Genomic DNA, 22,409 nt, shown 5'->3' with positions numbered 1-22,409 from the left:
ATATCAATAGATCTGAAACCTGTCTCTGGTATAATACAAAAACACAATAAACAACTGCTACTAAATAGACAGAAACATAGCAAAAGGTCTATTCCTTCCACAGCTAAACTGGTTTGAAGAAAATATCAAGAAGTCCTTTTGATAAGTAAATTTCTAACATTTTCTCAAGCAGAGATTTGTCCCTCTCCCTTACATGCTTAAAATTAGACTCCCTCTTTTTCTGACACTTCACTTGCAAAGGTTAGAGCTTTCTCAACTGGAACTATTCTAAGTTTGGAGATTATAAGCTACCACTCTTCACCTGTACCAGAGGCAGCAGCCACCTGGGTTCAGTTTTCTATTTCTTCCACATTCCACCTGTGCCAACACCGCAGTTAAAACCCAAGCGAGAGAGAACACTCACCATCTCCAGGTAGCTTGTGAACCAGTCTGGAGGCTTGTCTTGAGGCTGGTCTGTGTCACATGGAGCAAGTGGAAACGACTGGGAGGAAACACAAGCCGAGATGTTAGAGGTTACTTTTTCTATTTAAAATACTTTTCCTGGAGTGTATTATTCTGAGGTTTCTTTTGTGAAATCATGCAAGTATATAATTTTTTAAAAAGTCACAGTATGAAGGCATACTAAAGGAAAACAAAGTCTCTAGCCTGCTCCCCTTCTACAGAAGTAAACTATTACCAGTTTCAAAAGTCAGAGAGAGGAGCACAATAATTCCCAAATCTCTGATAAATGTGCAAATCTTACAACAAAGACAATGAGAAATAAATCTAGAAATTGGATAGACTGAAACAGGCAATGGGGAAAGGATTCCCTATTTAATAAACGGTGTTGGGAAAACTGGCTAGCCATATGCAGAAAACTGAAACTGGACCCCTTCCTTACACCTTATACAAAAATTAACTCAAGGTGGATTAAAGACTTAAACATAAGATCTAAAACCATAAAAACCCTAGAAGAAAACCTAGGCAATACCATTCAGGACATAGGCAGAGGCAAAGACTTCATGACTAAAACACCAAAAGCAATGGCAACAAAAGCCAAAATTGACAATGGGATCTAATTAAACTAAAGAGCTTCTGTACAGCAAAAGAAACTATCATCAGAGTGAACGGGCAACCTACATAATGAGAGAAAATTTTTGCAATCTATCCATCTGACAAAGGGCTAATATCCAGAATCTATAAGGAACTTAAACAAATTTACAAGAAAAAAAACAACCCCATCAAAAAGTGGGTAAAGGATATGAACAGACACTTCTCAAAAGAAGACATTTATGCAGCCAACAAACCTATGAAAAAAAGCTCATCATCACTGGTCATTAGAGAAATGCAAATCAAAACCACAATGAGATACCATCTCACGCCAGTTAGAATGGCAATCATTAAAAAGTCAGGAAACAGGGCTGGGCATGGTGGCTCACGCCTGTACTCCCAGCACTTTGGGAGGCCAAGGGGGGTGGACCACGAGGTCGGGAGTTCCAGACCAGTCTCACCAACATACTGAAACCCTGTCACTGCTAAAAATACAAAAAATTAGCCAGGTGTGGTGGTGTGTGCCTGTAATCCCAGCTACTCAGGAGGCTGAGGCAGGAGAATCACGTGAACCTGGGAGGCAGAGGTTGCAGTGGGCTGAGATCACACCACTGCACTCCAGCCAGGGTGAAGGTGTGAGACTCTGTCTCAAAAAAAAAAGGTCAGGAAATAATAGATGTTAGAGGCCGGGCGCAGTGGCTCACGCCTGTAATCCCAGCACTTTGGGAGGCCAAGGCGGGCAGATCACGAGGTCAGGAGATTGAGACCATCCTAGCTAACACGGTGAAACCCCGTCTCTACTAGAAATAAAAAAAATTAGCCGGGCGTAGTGGCAGGTGCCTATAGTCCTAGCTACTCAGGAGGCTGAGGCAGGAGAATGGCATTAACCCGGGAGGCAGAGCTTGCAGTGAGCCGAGATTGCGCCACTGCACTCCAGCCTGGGCAATAGAGCGAGACTCCGTTTCAAAACAAGGAAATAATAGATGTTGGAGAGGATGTGGAGAAATAGAATGCTTTTACACTGTTGGTGGGAGTGTAAATTATTAGTTCAACCATTGTTGAAGACAGTGTGGCGATTCCTCAGGGATCTAGAACCAGAAATACCATTTGACCCAGCAATCCCATTACTGGGTATATACCCAAAGGGTTATAAATCATTCTGCTATAAAGACACATGCAAACGTATGTTTATTGCAGCACTATTCACAATAGCAAAGACTTGAAACCAACCCAAATGCTTATCAATGATAGACTGGATAAAGAAAATGTGGCACATGTACACCATGGAATACTATGCAGCCATAAAAAAGGATGAGTTCATGTCTTTTGCAGGGACATGGATGAAGCTGGAAACCATCATTCTCAGCAAACTAACTCAGGAACAGAAAACCAAATACAGCATGTTCTCACTGATAAGTGAGAGCTGAACAATGAGAACACATGGACACAGGGAGGGGTACATCACACACGGGGGCCTGTCGGGGGGTGGGGTGCTAGGGGAGGGATAGCATTAGGAGAAATACCTAAGGTAGATGATAGGTTGATGGGTGCAGCAAACCACCATGGCTCGTGTATACCTATATAACAAACCTGCACATTCTGCACGTGTATCTCAGAACTTAAAGTATAATAAAAAATAAAGAAACCTGTTCAGCTTTAAAAAAAAAAAAAAAAAGAAAAAAGAAAAGATATTGGACAGACTGGGCCATACCCTTCATACCTGCGCTGCAGGATCCTCTGGGGTCTTCATGTCTGATCCCAAGACTCTTACCAGTGAAGAGTAATGTGCAAGTGGCTTCTTCCCTGCCCTGGCAGCTAGTCGTTTTGCTCCTACAACTGGGGGTGGGGCTTCATCAACGACATGGTGCCCTTCGTGGACTTGCATCTGCAGTTGGTTTCCCTGTTTAACTGCCATCTAAGAGCATACATTATGAAACAAAAACATGCGATGTGATTATCTTCTCCTAAGTAACATTTCAAAGACATCAAAACAGAAGTGTAGTAAGTTATGCTAGAAAATACTAGGATTTGTGTTTGCTTTATTAAATCCAACAACAAATATAACGTTTACACTCAATTTGCTATTTCTTTGCTAAGAATGTTAACTAGAAATTTATTTATTTATTTATTTATTTTTGAGACGGAGTTTTGCTCTTGTTGCCCAGGCTGGAGTGCAATGGCACGGTCTTGGCTCACTGCAACCTCCGCCTCCTGGGTTCAAATGATTCTCCTGCCTAAGCCTCCCAAGCAGCTGGGATTACATACAGGTGCCAACCACCACACCCAGCTAATTTTTGTATTTTTAGTAGAGATGGGGTTTCACTATGTTGGCTAGGCTGGTCTCAAACTCCCGACCTCAGGTGATCCACCCACCTCGCCCTCCCAAAGTGCTGAGATTACAGGTGTGAGCCACCGTGCCCAGCCTAGAAATTTATTTTTATTTTTTTGAGATGGCAATTTGCTCTGTCACTCATGTTGGAATGCAGTGCATGGCTCACTGCAGCCTGTCTCTTGGGCTCAAGCAATCTTCCCACCTCAGCCTCCTCAGTAGCTGGGATTACAAGCGCATGCCACCACACCTGGCTAAGGTTTTTGTTTTGTTTTAGTTTGGAGACAGGAGTCTCACTGTGTTGCCCAGACCGGTCTTGGACACCTGAGTTCAAACTATCCTCCCACCTCAGCCTCCTGAGTAACTGGGACTACAGGTGCGTACCACCATACCTGGCTAATTTTTGTATTTTTGTAGAGATGGAATTTCATGATGTTGCCTAGGCTAGTCTCGAACTCCTGGGCTCTGCCCACCTCGGCTTTCCAAAGTGCTAGGATTACAGGTTTGGGTCACTATGCTTGTTGGCTAATTTAAAAAATTTTTTGTCATATGTTACCCAGGCCGGTCATGAACTTGGTTTTTTTACTAAAACCACAAAAGTATTGTGTTGGCCAGGCGCGGTGGCTCACGCTTGTAATCCCAGCACTTTGTGAGGCCGAGGCGGGCGGATCACGAGGTCAGGAGATCGAGACCACGGTGAAACCCCGTCTCTACTAAAAATACAAAAAATTAGCCGGGCGTGGTGGCAGGCGCCTGTAGTCCCAGCTACTCGGAGAGGCTGAGGCAGGAGAATGGCGTGAACCCGGGAGGCAGAGCTTGCAGTGAGCCAAGATTGCACCACCGCACTCCAGCCTGGGCAACAGAGCGAGACTCCATCTCAAAAAAAAAAAAAAAAAAAAAAAAAAAAGTATTGTGTTGCTTTATTCCACAAAAACAAAAAAACCCATAAAAGTAGGTTTTAAGATGGCAAATTAGGTAAGATTTTCTGGGTTACTATTTTTCTGTTTGGTTTTTTTTTTTCTTTGAGATGGAGTCTCACTGTGTCGCCAGGCTAGAGTGCAGTGGTGCAATCTTGGCTCACTGCAAACTCCACCTCCCAGGTTCAAGCGATTCTCCTGCCTCAGCCTCCCGAGTAGCTGGGACTATAGGCGTGCGTCACCACACCCAGCTAATTTTTGTATTTTTAGTAGAGATGGGGTTTTACTATGTTAGCCAAGATGGTCTCCATCTCTTGACCTCGTGATCCACCCACCTCAGCCTCCCAAAGTGCTGGGATTACAGGTGTGAGCCGCTGCGCCCAGTCTAATTGGTTTTTATACAAGACTTTCTCTATGGAATCTTAACTCAGGTTTCCAAAAAGGTTAATTCTAGACTAACAAAAACTCAAGAAACTTACAGATATGTCCTATAATTAAGCATTTACTTTTCAAATAAAAATAGTATTTTGGGGCCAGGCAGGGTGACTCATGCCTGTAATCCCAGCACTTTGGGAGTCTGAGCTGAGCAGATCACCTGAGGTCAGGAGTTCGAGACCAGCCTGTCCAACATGGTGAAACCCCATCTCTACTAAAAATACAAAAATTAGCTGGGCATAGTGGCGTGCACCTGTAATCCCAGCTACTCAGGAGGCTGAGACAGGAGAATTGCTTGAACCCAGGAGGCGGAGGTTGCAATGAGCTGAGATGGCACCACTGCACTCTAACTTGGGCAACAAAGTGAGACTCTGTCTCAAAAAAAAAAAAAAAAAAAAAGAATAGTATTTTGGGGTGATAAGAGGTGGGTCATGCCTATAATCCGAGCACTTTAGGAGGCTGAGGCAGATAACTTGGGCCCAGGAGTTCAAGACAAGCCTGGGCAACACAGCAAGGCCCTGTCTCTATAAAAACAAAAATTTAAAAATTATCGGAGCATGGTGGTATGTTCCTGTAGTCCCAGCTACACAGGAGTCTGAGGTAGGAAGACCACTTGAGCCCAGGAAGTCAAGGCTGCAATCATACCACTGCACTCCAGCTATGTGAGCTGTGATCATACCACTCTAGCCTGGGTGACAGTGAGATCCCATCTCAAAAAAATATATCGAAGTGATTTTTTTTTAACAAGTGCTGTCAGTGAAAAAAAACTTTTTAAAAATAAAAATAACTAGCCAGGTGTGGTAGCTGGGCACAGTGGCTCACACCTGTAATACCAGCACTTTGGGAGGCTGAGGCAGGCAGATCACTTGAGGCTAGGAGATTAAGACTAGCCTGGCCAACATAGTGAAGCCCTATTTCTACTAAAAATACAAAAAACAGTTGGGTGTGGTGGCACATTCCTGTAATCCCAGCTATTAGGGTGGCTGAGGTATGAGAATTGCTTGAATCCAGGAGGTGGAGGCTGCAGTGAGCTGAGATTGTACCACTGCACTCCAGTCTGGGTGACAGAGCAAGACTCAAAAACAAACAAACAAAACCAGCCAGGTGTGGTGATGCACACCTGTGGTCCCAACTACTCAGGAGGCTGAAGTGGGAGAACTGCTTGAGCCTGGGAGGTTGAGGGGGCAGTAAGCCATAATTGCACCACTGTGCTCCAGCCTCTATGACAGAATGACACACGTGTCGCTGGGCGCAGTGGCTCATGCTTGTAATCCCAGCACTTTGGGAGGCTGAGGCAGGTGGATCACGAGGTCAAGAGATTGAGACCACCCTGGACAACATGGTGAAACCTTGTCTCTACTAAAAATACAAAAATTAGCTGGGTGTGGTGGCACACACCCATAGTCCGAGCTACTCGGGAGGCTGAGGCAGGAGAACTGCTTGAACCCGGGAGGTGGAGGTTACAGTGAGCCAAGATTGCACCACTGCACTCCAGCCTGGCAACAGAGCAAGACTCCGTCTCAAAAAACAACAACAAAAAGAATGACACATATGTCAAAGAAAAAAAGGGGCCGGGCATGATGGCTCACACCTCTAATCCTAGCACTTTGGGAGGCTGAGGTGGATGGGTTGCTTTAGCCTAGAAGTTCAAGACTAGCCTGGGAAACATGGTAAAACCCTGTCTCAAAAAAAAAAGACGCCAAGTGCAGTGGCTCATACCTGTAATCCCAGCACTTTGGGAGGCCAAGGCAAGAGGATCACCTGAGGTCAGGAGTTCGAGATGAGCCTGGCCAACATGGTGAAATGCCATCTCTACTAAAAATACAAAAATCAGCTGGGCGTGGTGGCATACGCCTGTAATCCTAGCTATTAGGAAGGCTGAAGCAGGAACATCACTTGAACCTGGCAGGTGTAGGCTGCTGGAAGCCAAGATCGCACCACTGTATTCCAGCATGAGCAACAGGGCGAGACTCCGTCGCAAAAAAAAAGAAAAAAAGCATTCAATGGGTAACTACGTCTGAGGTGATGGATGTGTTAATTAACTTGATTGTGGTAATCTTTTCACAATGTATACATATTTCAAAACATCACATTTTATACACATTTTTATATTTAAACATACAAATTTTTAAAAATCAGAAACTAAAAACAAAAAAAAGCATTCCATGTCCAAAAAGTGGCTGTCATCTCTGCCTTAAACATAAGATCGTATGGGCTATAGAGAACAGAGTGACGTAGGCTGTGCACAGTGGCTCATGCCTGTAATCCCAGCACCTTGGCAGGCTGAGGCAGGCGGATTACTTGAGGTAAGGAGTTTGAGACCAGCCTGGCCAACATGGCAAAACGCTGTCTCTACTAAAAACTACAAAATAAATTAGCTGGGTGTGGTGGCGCACACCTGTAATCCCAGTTACTTGGGAAGCTAAGGCATGAGACTCACTTCAGCCCCAGAGGTGGAGGTTGCAGTGAGCCAAGATTGCGCCACCGCACTCCAGCCTGAGCGACAGAGTAAGACTGTCTCAAAAAAAAAAAAAAAAAAAGAAGAGAACAGAGTGAGGGAATGTGGTGAAAAATGTGAACCAGAAAACATAGTTCTAGACCAGGCATGGTAGTGCACACCCATAGTCCTAGCTACTTGGGAGGCAGAGGCAGCAGGATCACTTGAGCCCAGCAGTTCAAGGCTGGCCTGTGTAACAGCAAAACCCAGCCTCTTTAGGGAAAAAAAAAAAAAGAGGGCATCAAGAGTTTTTTGGTTTTTTTTGTCTTTGAGATGGAGTTTCCCTCTTGTTGCCCAGGCTGGAGTGCAATGGCGTGATCTCAGCTCACTGCAACCTCTGCCTCCCAGGTTCAAACAATTCTCCTGCCTTGGCCTCCCAAGTAGCTGGGATTATAGGCATGCACCACCACACCTGGCTAATTTTTTGTATTTAGTAGAGATGGGGTTTCACCATCATGGTCAGGCTGGTCTTGAACTGCTGACCACGGGTGATCTGCCTGCCTCAGTCTCCCAAAGTGCTGGGATTACAGGCACGATCCACTGCACCCGGCCAAGATATTCGTTTTTTTGTTTTTTTTGTTTTTTTTTGAGATGGAGTCTCACTCTATCGCCCAGGCTGGAGTGCAGTGGCGCGATCTCGGCTCACTGCAAGCTATGCCTCCTGGGTTCACGCCATTCTCCTGCCTCAGCCTCCCAAGTAGCTGGGACTACAGGCACCCGCCACCACGCCCGGCTATTTTGTATTTTTAGTAGAGACTAGGTTTCACCGTGTTAGCCAGGACGGTCTTGATCTTCTGACCTCGTGATCCACCCACCTCGGCCTCCCAAAGTGCTGGAATTACAGGTGTGACCCACCACGCGCAGCCAGTTATTTGTATTTTTAAACACTAGAACAGTAGCACAAAGACCAGCAAAGAGATGGGACTATAACTGAGAAGGACCTTTTTATTATGAATTGCCTTTTGCTGAGTGTCGTCCCCATTCATCAGTCTCCCTATAAATAGGTTTCACTGTGTTTATACTTATTAGTCTCTCCCTGTAACTAATGGAATTCAGGTTTGAGTTTCAGTCAACAAATATTTTAGGCCAGGCGCAGTGGCTCATGCCTATAATCCCAGCACTTGGGAGGCCAAGGCCGGCAGATTGCTTGAGCCCAAGAGTTCCAGACCAGCCTGGGAAACATGGCGAAACCCCGTCTCTACAAAAAATATAAAAAGTTAGCCAGTCATGGTGATGTGTTTCTGTAGTTCCAGCTACTCAGGAGGCTGAGGTGGGAGGATCACTTAAGCCTGGGAGGTGGAGGTTGCAGCAACCCCAGATTGTGCCACTGCATGCCAGCCTGGATGACAGAGCACAACCTCGTCTCAAAAAAAAAAAAAAAAAACCAACCCATAATATTTTAAAATTATTTGAAAATGAGATTAAATAATCATTACCTTAAGCGCTTCTTCATATTCTCCTAAAAGGACAAAAAATATACACTGTGATACTTCACACACCCCAAAAGATTCTATTATTTTTAAATTATTTTTATTTTGTACACATACATTCATTCATTCAAGAACCAAAGATCCCATAAGATTAAGGATAGCCAATCCTAAAGATGGACTGTACAACATGAGGAACATATTATAGTTAAATAATTGTAAATTATATTCATGATTTTTGCTAAATGAGTAGATTATGGCTGGTTTCTGGGGAGGGCTCATGGCACCACAGGGCCACTATAATGAGATGATAGATATGTTAATTTGCTTCACTACAGTAACCATTGCCACGTAACATTTTGGTCAACCACGTGTGTGTGATGGTGATCCCATAAGATTATAATGCCACATTTTTATTGTGACTTTTTTTTTTTTTTTTGAGACGGAGTCTCGCTCCGTCGCCCAGGCTGGAGTGCAGTGGCGTGATCTCGGCTCACTGCAAGCTCCGCCTCCTGGGTTCACGCCATTCTCCTGCCTCAGCCTCTCCGAGTAGCTGGGACTATAGGCGCCCGCCACCATGCCCGGCTAATTTTTTTTGTATTTTTAGTAGAGACGGGGTTTCACCATGGTCTCGATCTCCTGACCTCGTGATCCGCCCGCCTCGGCCTCCCAAAATGCTGGGATTACAAGTGTGAGCCACCGCGCCCAGCCTACTGTGACCTTTTCTATGTTTAGATATGCAAATACCACTGTGTTTCAACTGTCTATAGTATTCAGCACAGTAACATGCTCTACAGGTTCATAGCCTATGAGCAATAGGTTATACCATATATCCTAGGTGTGTACTAGGCTATACCATCTAGGTTTGTGTAAGTACACTCTACAAAATCACCTAATTGATGCATTTCTCAGTACAAATCCCTGTCATTAAGCGATGCATTACTGTATATGTATTTCATAACATCATGTTGTACACCTTCAATATATACAATAAAAATTTGTTAAATGTACAGCCAATCCTGACTTTAAAGAATTCTTAGCTTATAATATATGAACAGCAACTATCTTTTTGCTGACAAACTCCCTTTTTGTTGCAAACAGAATCTACTATAGATCAGTTCTTCCCCTTAAATCCCTCTTTCATCACTACTGGGAATCTTCCAGTTACAAAATCTCAACCCAGGTCCCTCATATTTACGCACTGTGATGCTCAGGACTCAAGAGAGTTCAGTGTTAATACTATCATTTTGCCTGATTAAATTAAGATTTTAGGGGCTATCTTGGGAAACTAATCTTCAACTATAACATGGTTCCTGTGGGAAAATGCACTCCAAGCTCTGAACATCTGATAAATAAACTTTTGGAATACCACTTGTTTTATAAGTTGATATTAACATATATACCAAGTCAGAAACAAATGCAACACCATGGGAATACTTATATGTGTTGAACTGGGAGGCATATTAATTTCAGAGGACTGGCATCTTAAATATGAGAACCTCCCATTAAAGCTGTCCTTAGGGTCCATTCAAAGGCATCATCCTATATATAAAAATCTGCTATACAATAAAATCCCCTAGGTAACTAATGTCCATCAGTGCAACGTCAATTTATAGTATACCAAATTCCAAACTAAAATTAATACTGCAATAAGGTTTGAGTATAAATAGAAATGCCTCAATGAGCAGATTAAGGCTTTCAAATAAGGCTGAACAGACTTTCTCAGGGACTCACCTTGACTGTTGATGGATACCTATAAAAGGAAAAAAAGCAACAGTGAATTTTAAGTGTCTCATCAGTTAAGCATTTCTGTTACTAGGACCAGCCCCATAGGACAGACAAAAACTCAGGCCAAGCGTTCAGCTTTTCCGTATCACTTGCTAGTCATAAATAATACTTAAGAAATTTTATTGCTTATCTACTGTGCCCTCCTTTATTTCAGATACATTAAGAGGCAGTGCAATATAACGGTGAGGATCTTGAGTTCTATAGCCAGAGGGTATGGACTGAACTGCTACTTTACTACTTCCAAGTTTTTGTGCATTTGGACAAGTTATTTTCACCTCTCTGTGCCTCAGTTTCCTCATGAGTAAAATAGTGATGATAATAATGTACTGAATAGATGGTATTGTTGCTAGTCTGACACACTGTAACCACTCAATAAAGCTTAGCCATTAGCCTGAGCAACAAAGTGAGACCCCATCCCTCCAAAGAATTAAAAAATTCTGCCAGGTGCAGAGTATGTCCTAGCTACCCAGAAGGCTGAGATGGGAGGATTCCTTGAACCCAGGAGCTCTAGGTTGCAGCAAGCTATGATCATGCCAATGCACTCCAGCCTGGGCAACAGACTGAGACCCTGTCTCTTTAAAAAAAAAAAACTTAGCCATTATATTTGTATTACGATAAACTAAGTGGTAGCTCGTGCTATATGTGAACTTAAGGTCACTATATAATTTTAAAAGTTATCTTGGCCAGGTGTGGTAGCTCACGACTGTAATCTCAGCACTTTGGGAGGCTGAGGTGGGCCAATCGCTTGAGCCCAGGAGTTCGAGACCAGCTTGGCCAACATGGTGAAATACCGTCTCTACTAAAAATACAAAAATTAGCCAGGCGTAGTGATATACACTTGTAGTCCCAGCTACTCGGGAGGCTGAGACAGGAGAATCACTTGAACCCAGGAGCTGGAGGTTGCAGTGAGCAGAGATCGTACCACTGCACTCCAGCCTAAGTTATGGAGTGAGGCTTCATCTCAAAAAAAAAAAAAAGTTATCTCAGGCCAGGCCAGGCATGGTGTCTCACACCTATAATCCCAGCACTTTGGGAGGCTGAGGTGGGAGGACTGTTTGAGCCCAGGAGTTCAAGACTGGCCTGAGCAACATAGTGAGACCCTGTTTCCTTTTTTTTTTTTTTTTTTGAGACGGAGTCTCGCTTTTTCACCCAAGCTGGAGTGCAGTGGTGCAATCTCGGCTCACTGCAAGCTCCGCCTCCCGGGTTCATGCCATTCTCCTGCCTCAGCTTCTCCGAGTAGCTGGGACTACAGGCGCCCGCCACCACGCCCGGCTAATTTTTTGTATTTTTAGTAGAGACGGGGTTTCACCGTGGTCTCGATCTCCTGACCTCGTAATCCGCCCGCCTCGGCCTCCCAAAGTGCTGGGATTACAAGCATGAGCCACCACACCTGGCCTTTATTTATTTTTTTTTTTAAAGTGAAAGTCATCTCTGAGATATTCTTCAGTGTTGTTTCTCCATTTCTCAACTCCATCTCAGATGCTACAAGTCTTCTTAGAATATTCAATTATCAAATATATTTAAACCACCACACAAATGAGCTAAACACTATTTTGAATTATTAAAGCCCATATCACTGGAGAAATAAGATCCCTATTCTGAACACCTAGCAATAAGTACCATAATATACTTTACCTCTTCATTTTCCTCATCCAGGTATTTTATTTGAATAGTATTCAGATCAAATGAAACTTTTACCTATAAAAGAGATACACATTTAAAGGCAAGTTATAATGTACACAGAAGTCAAAGTAAAAAAAACCCACAAAATCAAAAGACAAACAACAAACAACCATAACAACCCATAACAAAGGGTTAATATCTGCACCACACCCAGAGTATCAGCAAAACTGCTAATGATACAATTAACAACCCAGGTAAAAATATACATAAAATTCATACAAGAGGAAATCAGAACACCTAACAAATACATCAGAAGACTTTCAAACTTTCTGGTGGTCAGAACAATGCAAATTGAAGGAATGAGATGACATCACATCAGAATACCAAATTTTGTGTGTGTGTGTGTGTGTGTGTGTGTGTTTTGGGTGGGGTGTGGGGTAGGGAACAGCAAATGTTTTTTTAAAGCCATAACATCCAGTGTTGTCAAAACTTCAGGACATTGTCATGTATTTCTGTGTGCTGCTACAATTTTTCTGCAAAGCATTTGGCAGAATCTATTAAAATTTCAAATAAAATGCTTTGTGACCCATTAATCTCACATTTGTATAGGACAGAGTTTATCCTATAGAACAGTGTATAAGTTATGTGTATAGATGGATATCTCCTGAAGTTTCATGATAAGAAAAAAAAAAACGAAAAGGATCTTTTTTTTTTTGAGATGGGTCTCATTCTGTCGCTCAGGCTGGATTATAGTGGCTTGATCTTGGCTCACTACAGCCTCAACCTCCAGCACTCAAGCAATTCGCCCACCTCAACCTCCGGAGTAGCTGGGACCACAGGTGCCTGCTACCACGCTCATTTAATTTTTGTATTTTTTTTGGTAGAGATGGGGTTTGACCATGTTGCCCAGTCTGGTCTCAAACTCCTGAGCTCAAGTGGTCCACCCATCTCGGCTTCCCAAAGTGCTGGGATTCCAGGCGTGTGCCACTGTGCCCGGCCAAATAATGTTTATAGTATGATCCTAGTATGATATCTGCATGAACATGGAAAATGTAAAGTACATATAGGGCTGTTAACATTGGTTACCCAAAACAGGTGGGAGTAACAGATGAGGGGAGGGAGAGCAGAGGGCTATTAACTGCTTGAGATGGTTTCTCTTCTTAAAATGGGCATGTATTATACTTTTACAATTTAAAATTTACAATGAAGAAAAAAGGCAAGCTGTCAGCTCATTTAACTACTAGGAAAAGAAAGACAACTGTGATTTTCACATCTTTTGACAAACAAGATCTAACTTCTTTCTGAATCCAATCTTTTTTTTTTTTTTTTTTTGAGACGGGTCTCACTGTCACTGTTAGGACAGTATGAACATGTATTTGCTGGAAGGCAGACAACTACCTCAGATCATCTTTTAAGATCTACCATTTCTTTCCCTTTTTAGTTATCATCAGATATAACCAGGTAAACGTAGATTTACCAAAGGGTTTCAGAGAGAAACACAGTCAACACAGGAAGTAAAACATTCACCACTGCAAACTGAACAAAAACAGAAGAGTACAAAGGGCAAACCAAGAGGAGGAAAAGCCTTAGCAAAAAAACGGAACAGGTGAACTGCTGTTTAAGCAGGTATGAAAGTTTTTCCTGCTCAACTTTGAGATACTCAACCTCTGACCTAGCAATAAAAACAACCGATAGGCTCTTGCAAAACACAAGTCATATCCTCACACAAGAGAACATTTCCTTGGGATCTGGTTGGGGTGGAGCCCACACCAATTCACTCCTCATACTGTTTCTAAAATTAATAGGTTTTCTAAATCCTATCTCACTAAAAACAATTTTACCTTCCCTTTCTAAAATGTTCAAAAGGAAATTTATGTGTTGGTTCCCTTTATTGGGGCACATCTCATATATGAATACTGAAACCCTATCAAAAGCAATTTTCCAAAAGGCCCAGAAATGGTAACTATGACAGACTTCACAGCTATGAAACAACACTGCTAAAAATAGCTACCTTTGGAAAAAATAACCATGCTTAAGCCAAGGAGAAACAAAATAAAGCAACACTCACCATAGCTTCGATATCAGCCCAAGTTGTATTTTCTGGATCAGAAACCAGAAAGCTTTGAATTTCATTTTTAAAAGTCACATTTAGAGTAACCTGTGGTTCCATGCTGTGAGGCTAGGGTTGAGAAGGTTGGTGGGAGCGAGAGAAAAACACATTAGAAAGGGTTCTATAAGTTGCACTAAAAGTTCACTCAGCAAATACTTGTGACGACCCAATATGGGCTGGGCTTGGGAGACACAGCAATGAACAAAAGAAACACTGTCCCTGCTCTTACGGAACTTACCATAACTGTTAAATAGGAATTGTTTCAGGAAAGAAAGATAGGCTAAAACCATGCCATAAAGACTTGTACTTAAGTCACAAAAATTATTCTTGAAGTTATTAGGAACTTCCACATTAGAAACAGAAGTATGCTGAGAGTATTTAAATTCTGACCACATTCCCAGAAATCATCTAGCATTTGTAAAATCCTTAAATATTTTATGGTACTTTATGATGACTGGTTAATTAAACAAATACTTACTAGTAGCAGGACATACCAACATGGATAAGAGAGATAAGGTCTCTGCCCTCAGGGAACTTGTATTCTTGTATGACTTGAGAGTGACATTCTACATTTTTCTTGCAGAAGGAGGGTTGTCCTAACTTGAGAACCTAGGTTTTCTATCAGTTTTAAGAACTTACAGGCCAAAACACTAGCCAAGAAACTACACAGAGGTAGCATTCAATGCCCTCCATCCAAGTTACTATGTTTTTTCACAATCTACTGATTTTTTATTTTATTTATTTATTTATTTATTTATTTTGGGACGGAGTCTCGCTCTATCGCCCCAGGCTGGGGTGCAGTGGCACGATCTCAGCTCACTGCAACCTCCACCTCCCGGGTTCACGCCATTCTCCTGCCTCAGCCTCCCGAGTAGCTGGGACTATAGGTGTCCGCCACCACATCCAGCTAATTTTTTTTTGTGTGTATATTTTTGGTAGGGACAGGGTTTCACCGTGTTAGGCAGAATGGTCTCGATCTCCTGACCTCATGATCTGCCTGCCTTGGCCTTCCAAAATGCTGGGATTACAGGCGTGAGCCACCGCACCCGGCCTTGTACTGAAATTTTAAATGGGGGATTTCAAACATATATAAAAGTGGAGAGTAATAAACACTTAGTTAAACCAACAATCAACTCAAGGCTATCCTCATTTCACATATACCCCTGCATCCCCCACTTCTGCCCCAACAATGAACTGACCATAGTCAACTAATGTTTTAACCAAACTATAATAATCTAATTATTTTATATTATTGTATTTATTTATTTATTTTGAGATAGAGTCTTGTTCTGTCGCCCAGGCTCAAGTGCAGTGGCACAACCTTGGCTCACTGCAACCTCCGCCTTCTGGGTTCAAGCGATTCTGTCACCTCAGCCTCCCGAGTAGCTAGTACTACAGGCGCCCGCCACCACGCCTGGCTAATTTTTTTGTATTTTTAGTAGAGACAGGGTTTCACTGTGTTAGCCAGGATGGTCTCGATCTCCTGACCTTGTGATTCCACCCACCTCGGTCTCCCAAAGTGCTGGGATTACAGGCGTGAGCCACCATGCCTGGACTACTTTTTAAAATATTTTTATGGGAAAATTCAAATCTATACAAAAGTAGAGAGAATATAATGAATCCCTATGGACCCATAAGCTAGCTTCTTCCATAATTATCAACTCAGGACCAGTCTGCTGTAACCAAAGGTTTACAGCAATACCCTTTCCCTACTAGATTATTTTGACAGACATCTATGCTTTTATCCATTAAGAATTGAGTATGTACCTCTAAAAGATAAGAATTTTTTAAAAACAGTCTAGATATCATTATCATGCCTAACAAGTTAACAATTCCTTAATTAGATTTCTATTCTGATCATTATGTTTTTAATTAAGGATTTTGTTTACTGATGAATGGTTGTTTAATTGGTTTTTATGACTTTATGAAAAAATAGCTTAGGTTGAGAGGAACAAGATTAAGTCCCAGGGATTTATGGCATGGTCTGTGGGGGTTGGGCGGTGGGCAGAGGGGAGGCAGAGGAGCACACAAACTGGGAAGACTTAGCTTTCAGACACAGCTCCGGCCCATTACTAGACATAAAACTGTGAGCAGGTCAGTTCACTTTTGAGCTTCGGTTCTTTAACCTATAAAATAGGTCTAATACGTCTGCTTTGCCTATCTCACAGTGTTACCATAAGCATCAAATTAAAAATGTGTACGCAAGTTCTTTCAAAATGTCATTCAAATACAAAAAATATTATAATAAAGGCCAGGCACAGTGGCTCAAGTCTGTAATCCCAGCATTTTGGGAAGCAGAGGCAGGCAGATCATTTGAGTCCAGAGTTTGAGACCAGCCTAGCCAACATGGTGAAACCTCGTCTCTACTAAAAATACAAAAATTAGCTGCGTGTAGTGGTGCAGGCCTTTAAGCCCGGCTACTCAGGAGACTGAGGCAGGAGAATTGCTTGAACCTGGGAGGCAAGGTTGCAGTGAGCCAAGATCACGCCACTGCACTCCCACCTGGGTGATAGAGCGAGACTCTGTCTCAAAAATAAAATAAAATAAAAAACTGGCCGGGTATGGTGGCTGATGCTGGTAATCCTAGCACTTTGGGAGGCTGAGGCGGAAGGATCATGAGCCTAGGAGTTCAAGACCAGCCTGGGCAGCAAAGCCAGACCCTGTCTCCTTAAAAAAATTAAGTTCAATTAAACATTTTAAAAAATAATAGGGCCGGACGCGGTGGCTCACGCCTGTAATCCCAGCACTTTGGGAGGCCGAGGTGGGTGGATCACGAGGTCAGGAGATCGAGACCATCCTGGCTAACACGTTGAAACCCCGTCTCTACTAAAAATACAAAAAACTTAGCCAGGCATGGTGGCGGGCGCCTGTAGTCCCAGCTACTCGGGAGGCTGAGGCAGGAGAATGGCGTGAACCCGGGAGGCGGAGCTTGCAGTGAGCCGAGATCGTGCCAATGCACTCTGGCCTGGGCAACAGAGCAAGACTCCGTCTCAAATACATAAATAAATAAATAAATAATAAACCAGTCTTTAGAACCATAAACCTGTACTGTTTTCCACAATGTAATGCACTGCCCTGTAAAATACTACAATTAAGACTGTCATTTAAAGGTACTTTTTTGAAACCCTAAGACAATTATACCCCAATTTTCTCCATTCTTTGTTTCTGCCAAGAACCAAGTTCATCACCAAAATAATATTAGTCTCTTAACAACAATCCTGCTGACATCTAGTATTCATTCATATGAAATGTAATTATTGGGGTCCTTAAAATTTGAGAATCTTTGTCAATTCCCCAGGACCTTAGGCAAAAAATCAGGGAAATGAAGTGACTCACTCAGTCCACCAAAAGTGGATATTCTGAAATATCACTTTCTAACTTCAAGAAACACACTTCCCTACTTGTGAAGGAAATGAATCTTCCTCTCTTTTTCTCAAATTATACAACTGGAAATTAATTTAGATACTCTGGAGCTCCTCCAGCTGGTGGGCCAACTAAGAGAAAACAGGAAGTGGGAGATTCTAGCTTAACTGGATCATATCCAGGTCTTCATAAGGAACTCTCTTTGGCTGACATGTAAAAAAATTCTTTCAGCAGGAGCATTAATCTTAAACGTGTGTAAACACCAAAGCTATGGTTAACCCTATCTGCCCCTTAGGTCTAAAGCCAGTAGAGTCAGATAGCTGGGTCCTAGGCCTTTAGCTTTCATAACTGGCATTATTGTTAAGTCCATGCCACTGACTCACCTTTGCTTGGCACAAGTTAGCTTTTCCTCCACGTCGATTTTTTTTTTTCAGCCTCAACAAAATCCCTTTAATGAAACAGACCTGGCAACCTGAGCTTTGATTACTGTCTCCACCAGAGGCCTTTACAAGCCAAGTTATCCAGGCTTTAAAATGTGTGACCTGAGGCCGGGAGCGGTGGCTTATGCCTGTAATCCCAGCACTTTGGGAGGCCGAGGCACGAGGATCGCTTGAGCTCAGGAGTTCAAGACCAGCCTGGTTTGGCCTTTGAGAAAGCGTGACTCTGTCTCAAAAAAAAAAAAAAACTGTGGCCTGAAAGCTGAGTGTTTGACAAAAAGGAAAAACAGTGCCTTTCCAAAACTGAAGGTCCCTAACCAAGGAGATCTCTTTAAGGTCTCGAAAAAAGGAGGATGGGATGAGAAGGATGTGTAAGTAGTGTCATTTTTTTACTTGCAGAGTTCATCCTAGCCTTCCAGTTTTCGTTTCCTAGCACTCCATGTTCCCAAGACAGTGTCACTACCCCGAGGGCTCTCTCTCATTTTCTTTGCCTAGGTCCTCATTCCACTGGGGGGTCGTGGCCTTCCATCAGTAGAAGCCGGATGTTCTGACCCACAGACTCTCCAACTCCCCAGCGCTTCTCGCCAACTAGGTCCCTCTGAACATGAAGGGCTCTCTCATCCTGTCACTAAAAAGATTAGCTGTCCCGAAACACGGAAAAAGTCACCCCTCTTCTTTGCAGGATTCCTCCCTTGGGCTTCCCCAAACCCTCTTAGTGTGACGTGACCCCACCCCTAGGTAACCGCAGCTGCTTCCTTACCAGCTTCCCGCCCCCGGGGGGCGCCTGCCGCAGGCCAATGCAAGGACGGTCCGCGGCCAGCTCTGCCGCTATCCCTGTGGGGTGAATCTAACATGGCGGATAAAGACAGTAACTAGTCCCCTGTTTCTCCGAGTTTTCGCCAAGATGATTGGCTCTTACCACTTGTCCCTCAAAACGACCACCCCATTGATTGGTGGAGATTGCGTCGACGGGGCGGGGCAGAAGCAACCTGAACCCGAACAACAATAACAAACATTGAGGCTGAGGGGCGGAACTACCAGTGCGCAGATGTGGGCCAGAGCGGCTTTCCCCTTCCCCAGGCAAATTCGGCGCCCACTGGGTCCCCCAAGGCCACTGACCTTAGAAGACTACTTGCCCGAGACTCATGGGGCTGGATGGAAATTGTAGTCTTCCTAGGAGTTGTAGGTATCTTTTCTTGGCCTAGTCTCTGCTCTCAAGATACGAAAACATAACAACACTCCAATCCATAACTGTTGACATGTATAAGCCCGCGGAGGTCTCCAATCTATCCACTGGATTTCCGTAAGAATTGTGCCCGCTTTGGTATTGGATGTTCCTCTCCATAAGACTACAGTTTCCAAGGAACAGTGTGGCCAAGGCCTTTCGTTCCGCAACAATGCATGTTGGAAATAATAGTTCTTTCCCTCCACCTCCGAACAATCCTTTTATTTACCTAAACTGGAGACCTCCATTAGGGCGGAAAGAGTGGGGGAATGGGACCTCTTCTTAAGACTGCTTTGGACACTATCTTACGCTGATATTCAGGCTTCAGGTGGCGATTCTGACCTTTGTACAGCAATTACTGTGACGTAATAAGCCGCAACTGGAAGCGTAGAGGCAAGAGGGCGGGCGCTTTATGGCAAACTCAGGTAGAATTCTTCCTTTTCCGTCTCTTTCTTTTTATGTCACCAGGGGAGGACTGGGTGGCCAATCCAGAGACCCGAGAGACGCTAGGCTCTTTCTGTCCCGCCTTTCCTCTGACTGTATCTTGATTTCCTATTCTGAGAGGCTATTGCTCAGCGGTTTCCGTGGCAACAGTAAAGCGTGGGAATTACAGATAAATTAAAACTGTGGAACCCCCTTTCCTCGGCTGCCGCCAAGGTGCTCGGTCCTTCCGAGGAAGCTAAGGCCGCGCTGGGGTGAGATCCTCACTTCATCCGGCGAGTAGCACCGCGTCCGGGAGCCCCAGCCCCACACTCGCCCGCGCGATGGCCTCCGTCTCCCAGCTTGCCTGCATCTACTCTGCCCTCATTCTGCACTACTATGAGGTGAACTTCACGGAGGATAATATCAATGCCCTTATTAAAGCAGCCAGTGTAAATATTGAACCTTTTTGGCCTGGCTTGTTTGCAAAGGTCCTGGCCAACGTCAACATTGGGAGCCACATCTGCAATGTAGGGGAAAAAAAAAACAAAAACCGTGACTGCGCGGCGTGAGCTCGCTGAGACTTTCTGGACGGGGGACAGGCCGTTGGGTTTCTCAGATAACTGGGCCCCTGGGCTCGGGAGGCCTGCACCCTCTGCTCTGGGTAGAGGTAGAAGAGCCCCGGGAAAGGGACAGGGGCCCAAGGGATGCTCCGGGGGAGGGGCGGGGGAAAGTGAATTTCCGAAGCAGGCAGATGGGTATTGTTTAGGCGAGGGGCGGGGGGCGGAACCTGAGAGGCATAAGGCGTTGTGAACCCCCCGGGGAAGGGGACAGTTTGTAGGTCGCGAGGGAAGCACTAAGGATCAGGTAGGGGGCACGGTGTGTCCGAGGAGGAATCCTCCTGATAGGAACTGGGATGTGCCTTGAAGGAGACACCATGTGTATAAGAACATCGGCTGGTCGCCGGGGATGGTGGCTTAAGCCTGTAATCCCAGCACTTTGGGAGGCCAGGGCGGACGGATCACGAGGTCAGGAGTTCCAGACCAGCCTGACCATCATGGTGAAACCCCGTCTCTACTAAAAATACAAAAATTAGCCGGGCGTGGTGGCGTGCGCCAGCTACTCAGGAGCTGAGGCAGGAGAATCGCTTGAACCCAGGAGGCGGAGGTTGCAGTGAGCCGAGATCGCGCCATTGCACTCCAGCCTGGGTGACAGAGCGACACTCCGTCTCAAAAACAAAGAAACAAACACTGGCTGGTATATATGAGAGGATGGGCCCTTGCGGAAGAAGTGCCAGGAATATGCCTGGGAAGGGGAGGAGACAGGATTTTATGAGAGGGAGAACTTAAGAACTGGATCCATTTGCGCTATTGAGAAAGCGCAAGAGGGAAGTAGAGGAGTGTCAGTAGTAACAGATGCTGCGGGCAGGGATGTGCTTGAGGGGGATCCTGAGATGAGAGCAGGTCACTGGGAAAGGTTAGGGGCGGGGAGGCGTTGATTGGTGTTGATTTGGTCGTTGTTGATTTTGGTTTTATGCAAGAGAAAGAAAATAGCCAGAAGCATGGAAGAAAGCTCACCACTTACCCGGTCAGTCGCTCCCCTGTAGCTTTCTCTTTCTTGGAGAAAGGAAAAGACACAAAGGGTTGGAAGCAATATGTGAAAAAATACAGAATTTTTGTTGTCTAATTACAAAAAGCAACTTCTAGAACCTTTAAAAATAAAGGATTTTGTATTATTCTAAAACCTTCCAAATCTTAAATTTACCTTATTTTATTTTATTTATTTTTTGAGGCAGAGTTTCACTCTTGTTGCCCAGGCTGGAGTGTAATGGCATGATTTGGGCTCACCGCAACCTCTCACTCGTGGGTTCAAGTGATTCTCCTGCCTCAGCTCCTGAGTAGCTGGGATTACAGGCATGCACCACCACGCCTGGCTCATTTTGTTGTATTTTTAGTAGAAACGAGGTTTCTCCGTATTGATCAGGCTGGTCTTGAACTCCCGACCTCAGGTCATCCGCCCGCCTCGGCCTCCTGAAGTGCTGTGATTACAGGCGTGAGCCACCACACCCAGCCCAATTTATTTTAAAATGATAAAATGAAGTTGTCATTTTTATAAACCTTTTTAAAAGATATATGTTTTTCTAACGTGTTAAAGTTCATTGGAACAGAAAGAGATAGATTTATCTGCTGTTCGCGTTGAAGAAGTACAAAATGTCCTTAATACTATGCAGAAAATCTTAGAGTGTCCAATCTGGTAAGTCACCAGAAGAGGGTATTAATTTGGGATTCCTAAATGATTATCTCCTATGCAAATGAACAGAATTGACCTTACATAGTAGGGAGGAAAAGACATGTCTAGTAAGATTAGGCTATTGTAATTGCTGATTTTCTTAACCGAAGAACTTTAAAAATATAGAAAATGACTCCTTGTTCTCCATCCACTCTGCCTCTCCCACTCCTCTCCTCTTCAACACAAATCCTGTGGTCCCTGAAAGACAGGGACCCTGTCTTGATTGGTTCTGCACTGGGGCAGGAATCTAGTTTAGATTAACTGGCATTTTGGTTTTCTTCTAGCTCTAAAACCAGCTCCATCACTTGAAATGGCAAAATAAATCATGAATGAGGCCGGGGGCGGTGGCTCACACCTGTAATCCCAGCACTTTGGGGGGCCGAGGCAGGCGGATCACGAGGTCAGGAGATCGAGATCATCCTGGCTAACATGGTATAAGGGAGGAGACCACCCCTCATATTGTCTTATGCCCAATTTCTGCCTCCAAAGAGAGAAAAAGTAAAAACTAAAAGGCAGAGAT

The 22,409-nt window shown here is 44.0% G+C and overlaps 1 protein-coding gene across 11 annotated transcripts in view; it reads right to left on the bottom strand.

Moving 5' to 3' along the window:
• Positions 1-19,514, bottom strand: part of NBR1 (NBR1 autophagy cargo receptor) — a 42,560-nt gene extending 23,046 nt beyond the window's left edge. For 3 of the 11 annotated variants that reach the window (XR_010118184.1, XM_055256901.2, XM_063629110.1), the window contains exons 1-8: positions 19,075-19,484; positions 18,716-18,802; positions 14,114-14,224; positions 12,058-12,120; positions 10,369-10,387; positions 8,644-8,666; positions 2,750-2,944; positions 404-481 (exon numbers count right to left, since the gene is read on the bottom strand). Coding sequence is in view for 10 of the 11 variants with exons in the window: in XM_055256901.2 (XP_055112876.1) it covers positions 404-481; positions 2,750-2,944; positions 8,644-8,666; positions 10,369-10,387; positions 12,058-12,120; positions 14,114-14,215 (480 nt within the window). In the remaining variant the exon portion in view is untranslated. Of the gene's footprint in view, positions 1-403; positions 482-2,749; positions 2,945-8,643; positions 8,667-10,368; positions 10,388-12,057; positions 12,121-14,113; positions 14,225-17,901; positions 18,111-18,715; positions 18,805-19,074 lie in introns of those variants that run through there. The other 8 variants (XM_063629104.1, XM_063629108.1, XM_055256904.2 and 5 more) reach the window with 7 other exon arrangements.
• Positions 19,515-22,409: the final 2,895 nt, after the last annotated feature.

This window comes from Symphalangus syndactylus, chromosome 20 (assembly GCF_028878055.3).
Source record: "Symphalangus syndactylus isolate Jambi chromosome 20, NHGRI_mSymSyn1-v2.1_pri, whole genome shotgun sequence".
Classification (NCBI taxonomy): Eukaryota; Metazoa; Chordata; class Mammalia; order Primates; family Hylobatidae; genus Symphalangus; species Symphalangus syndactylus.
Note: the sequence above shows the minus strand (reverse complement) of the source record. Positions and strands in the feature narration are given on the sequence as shown.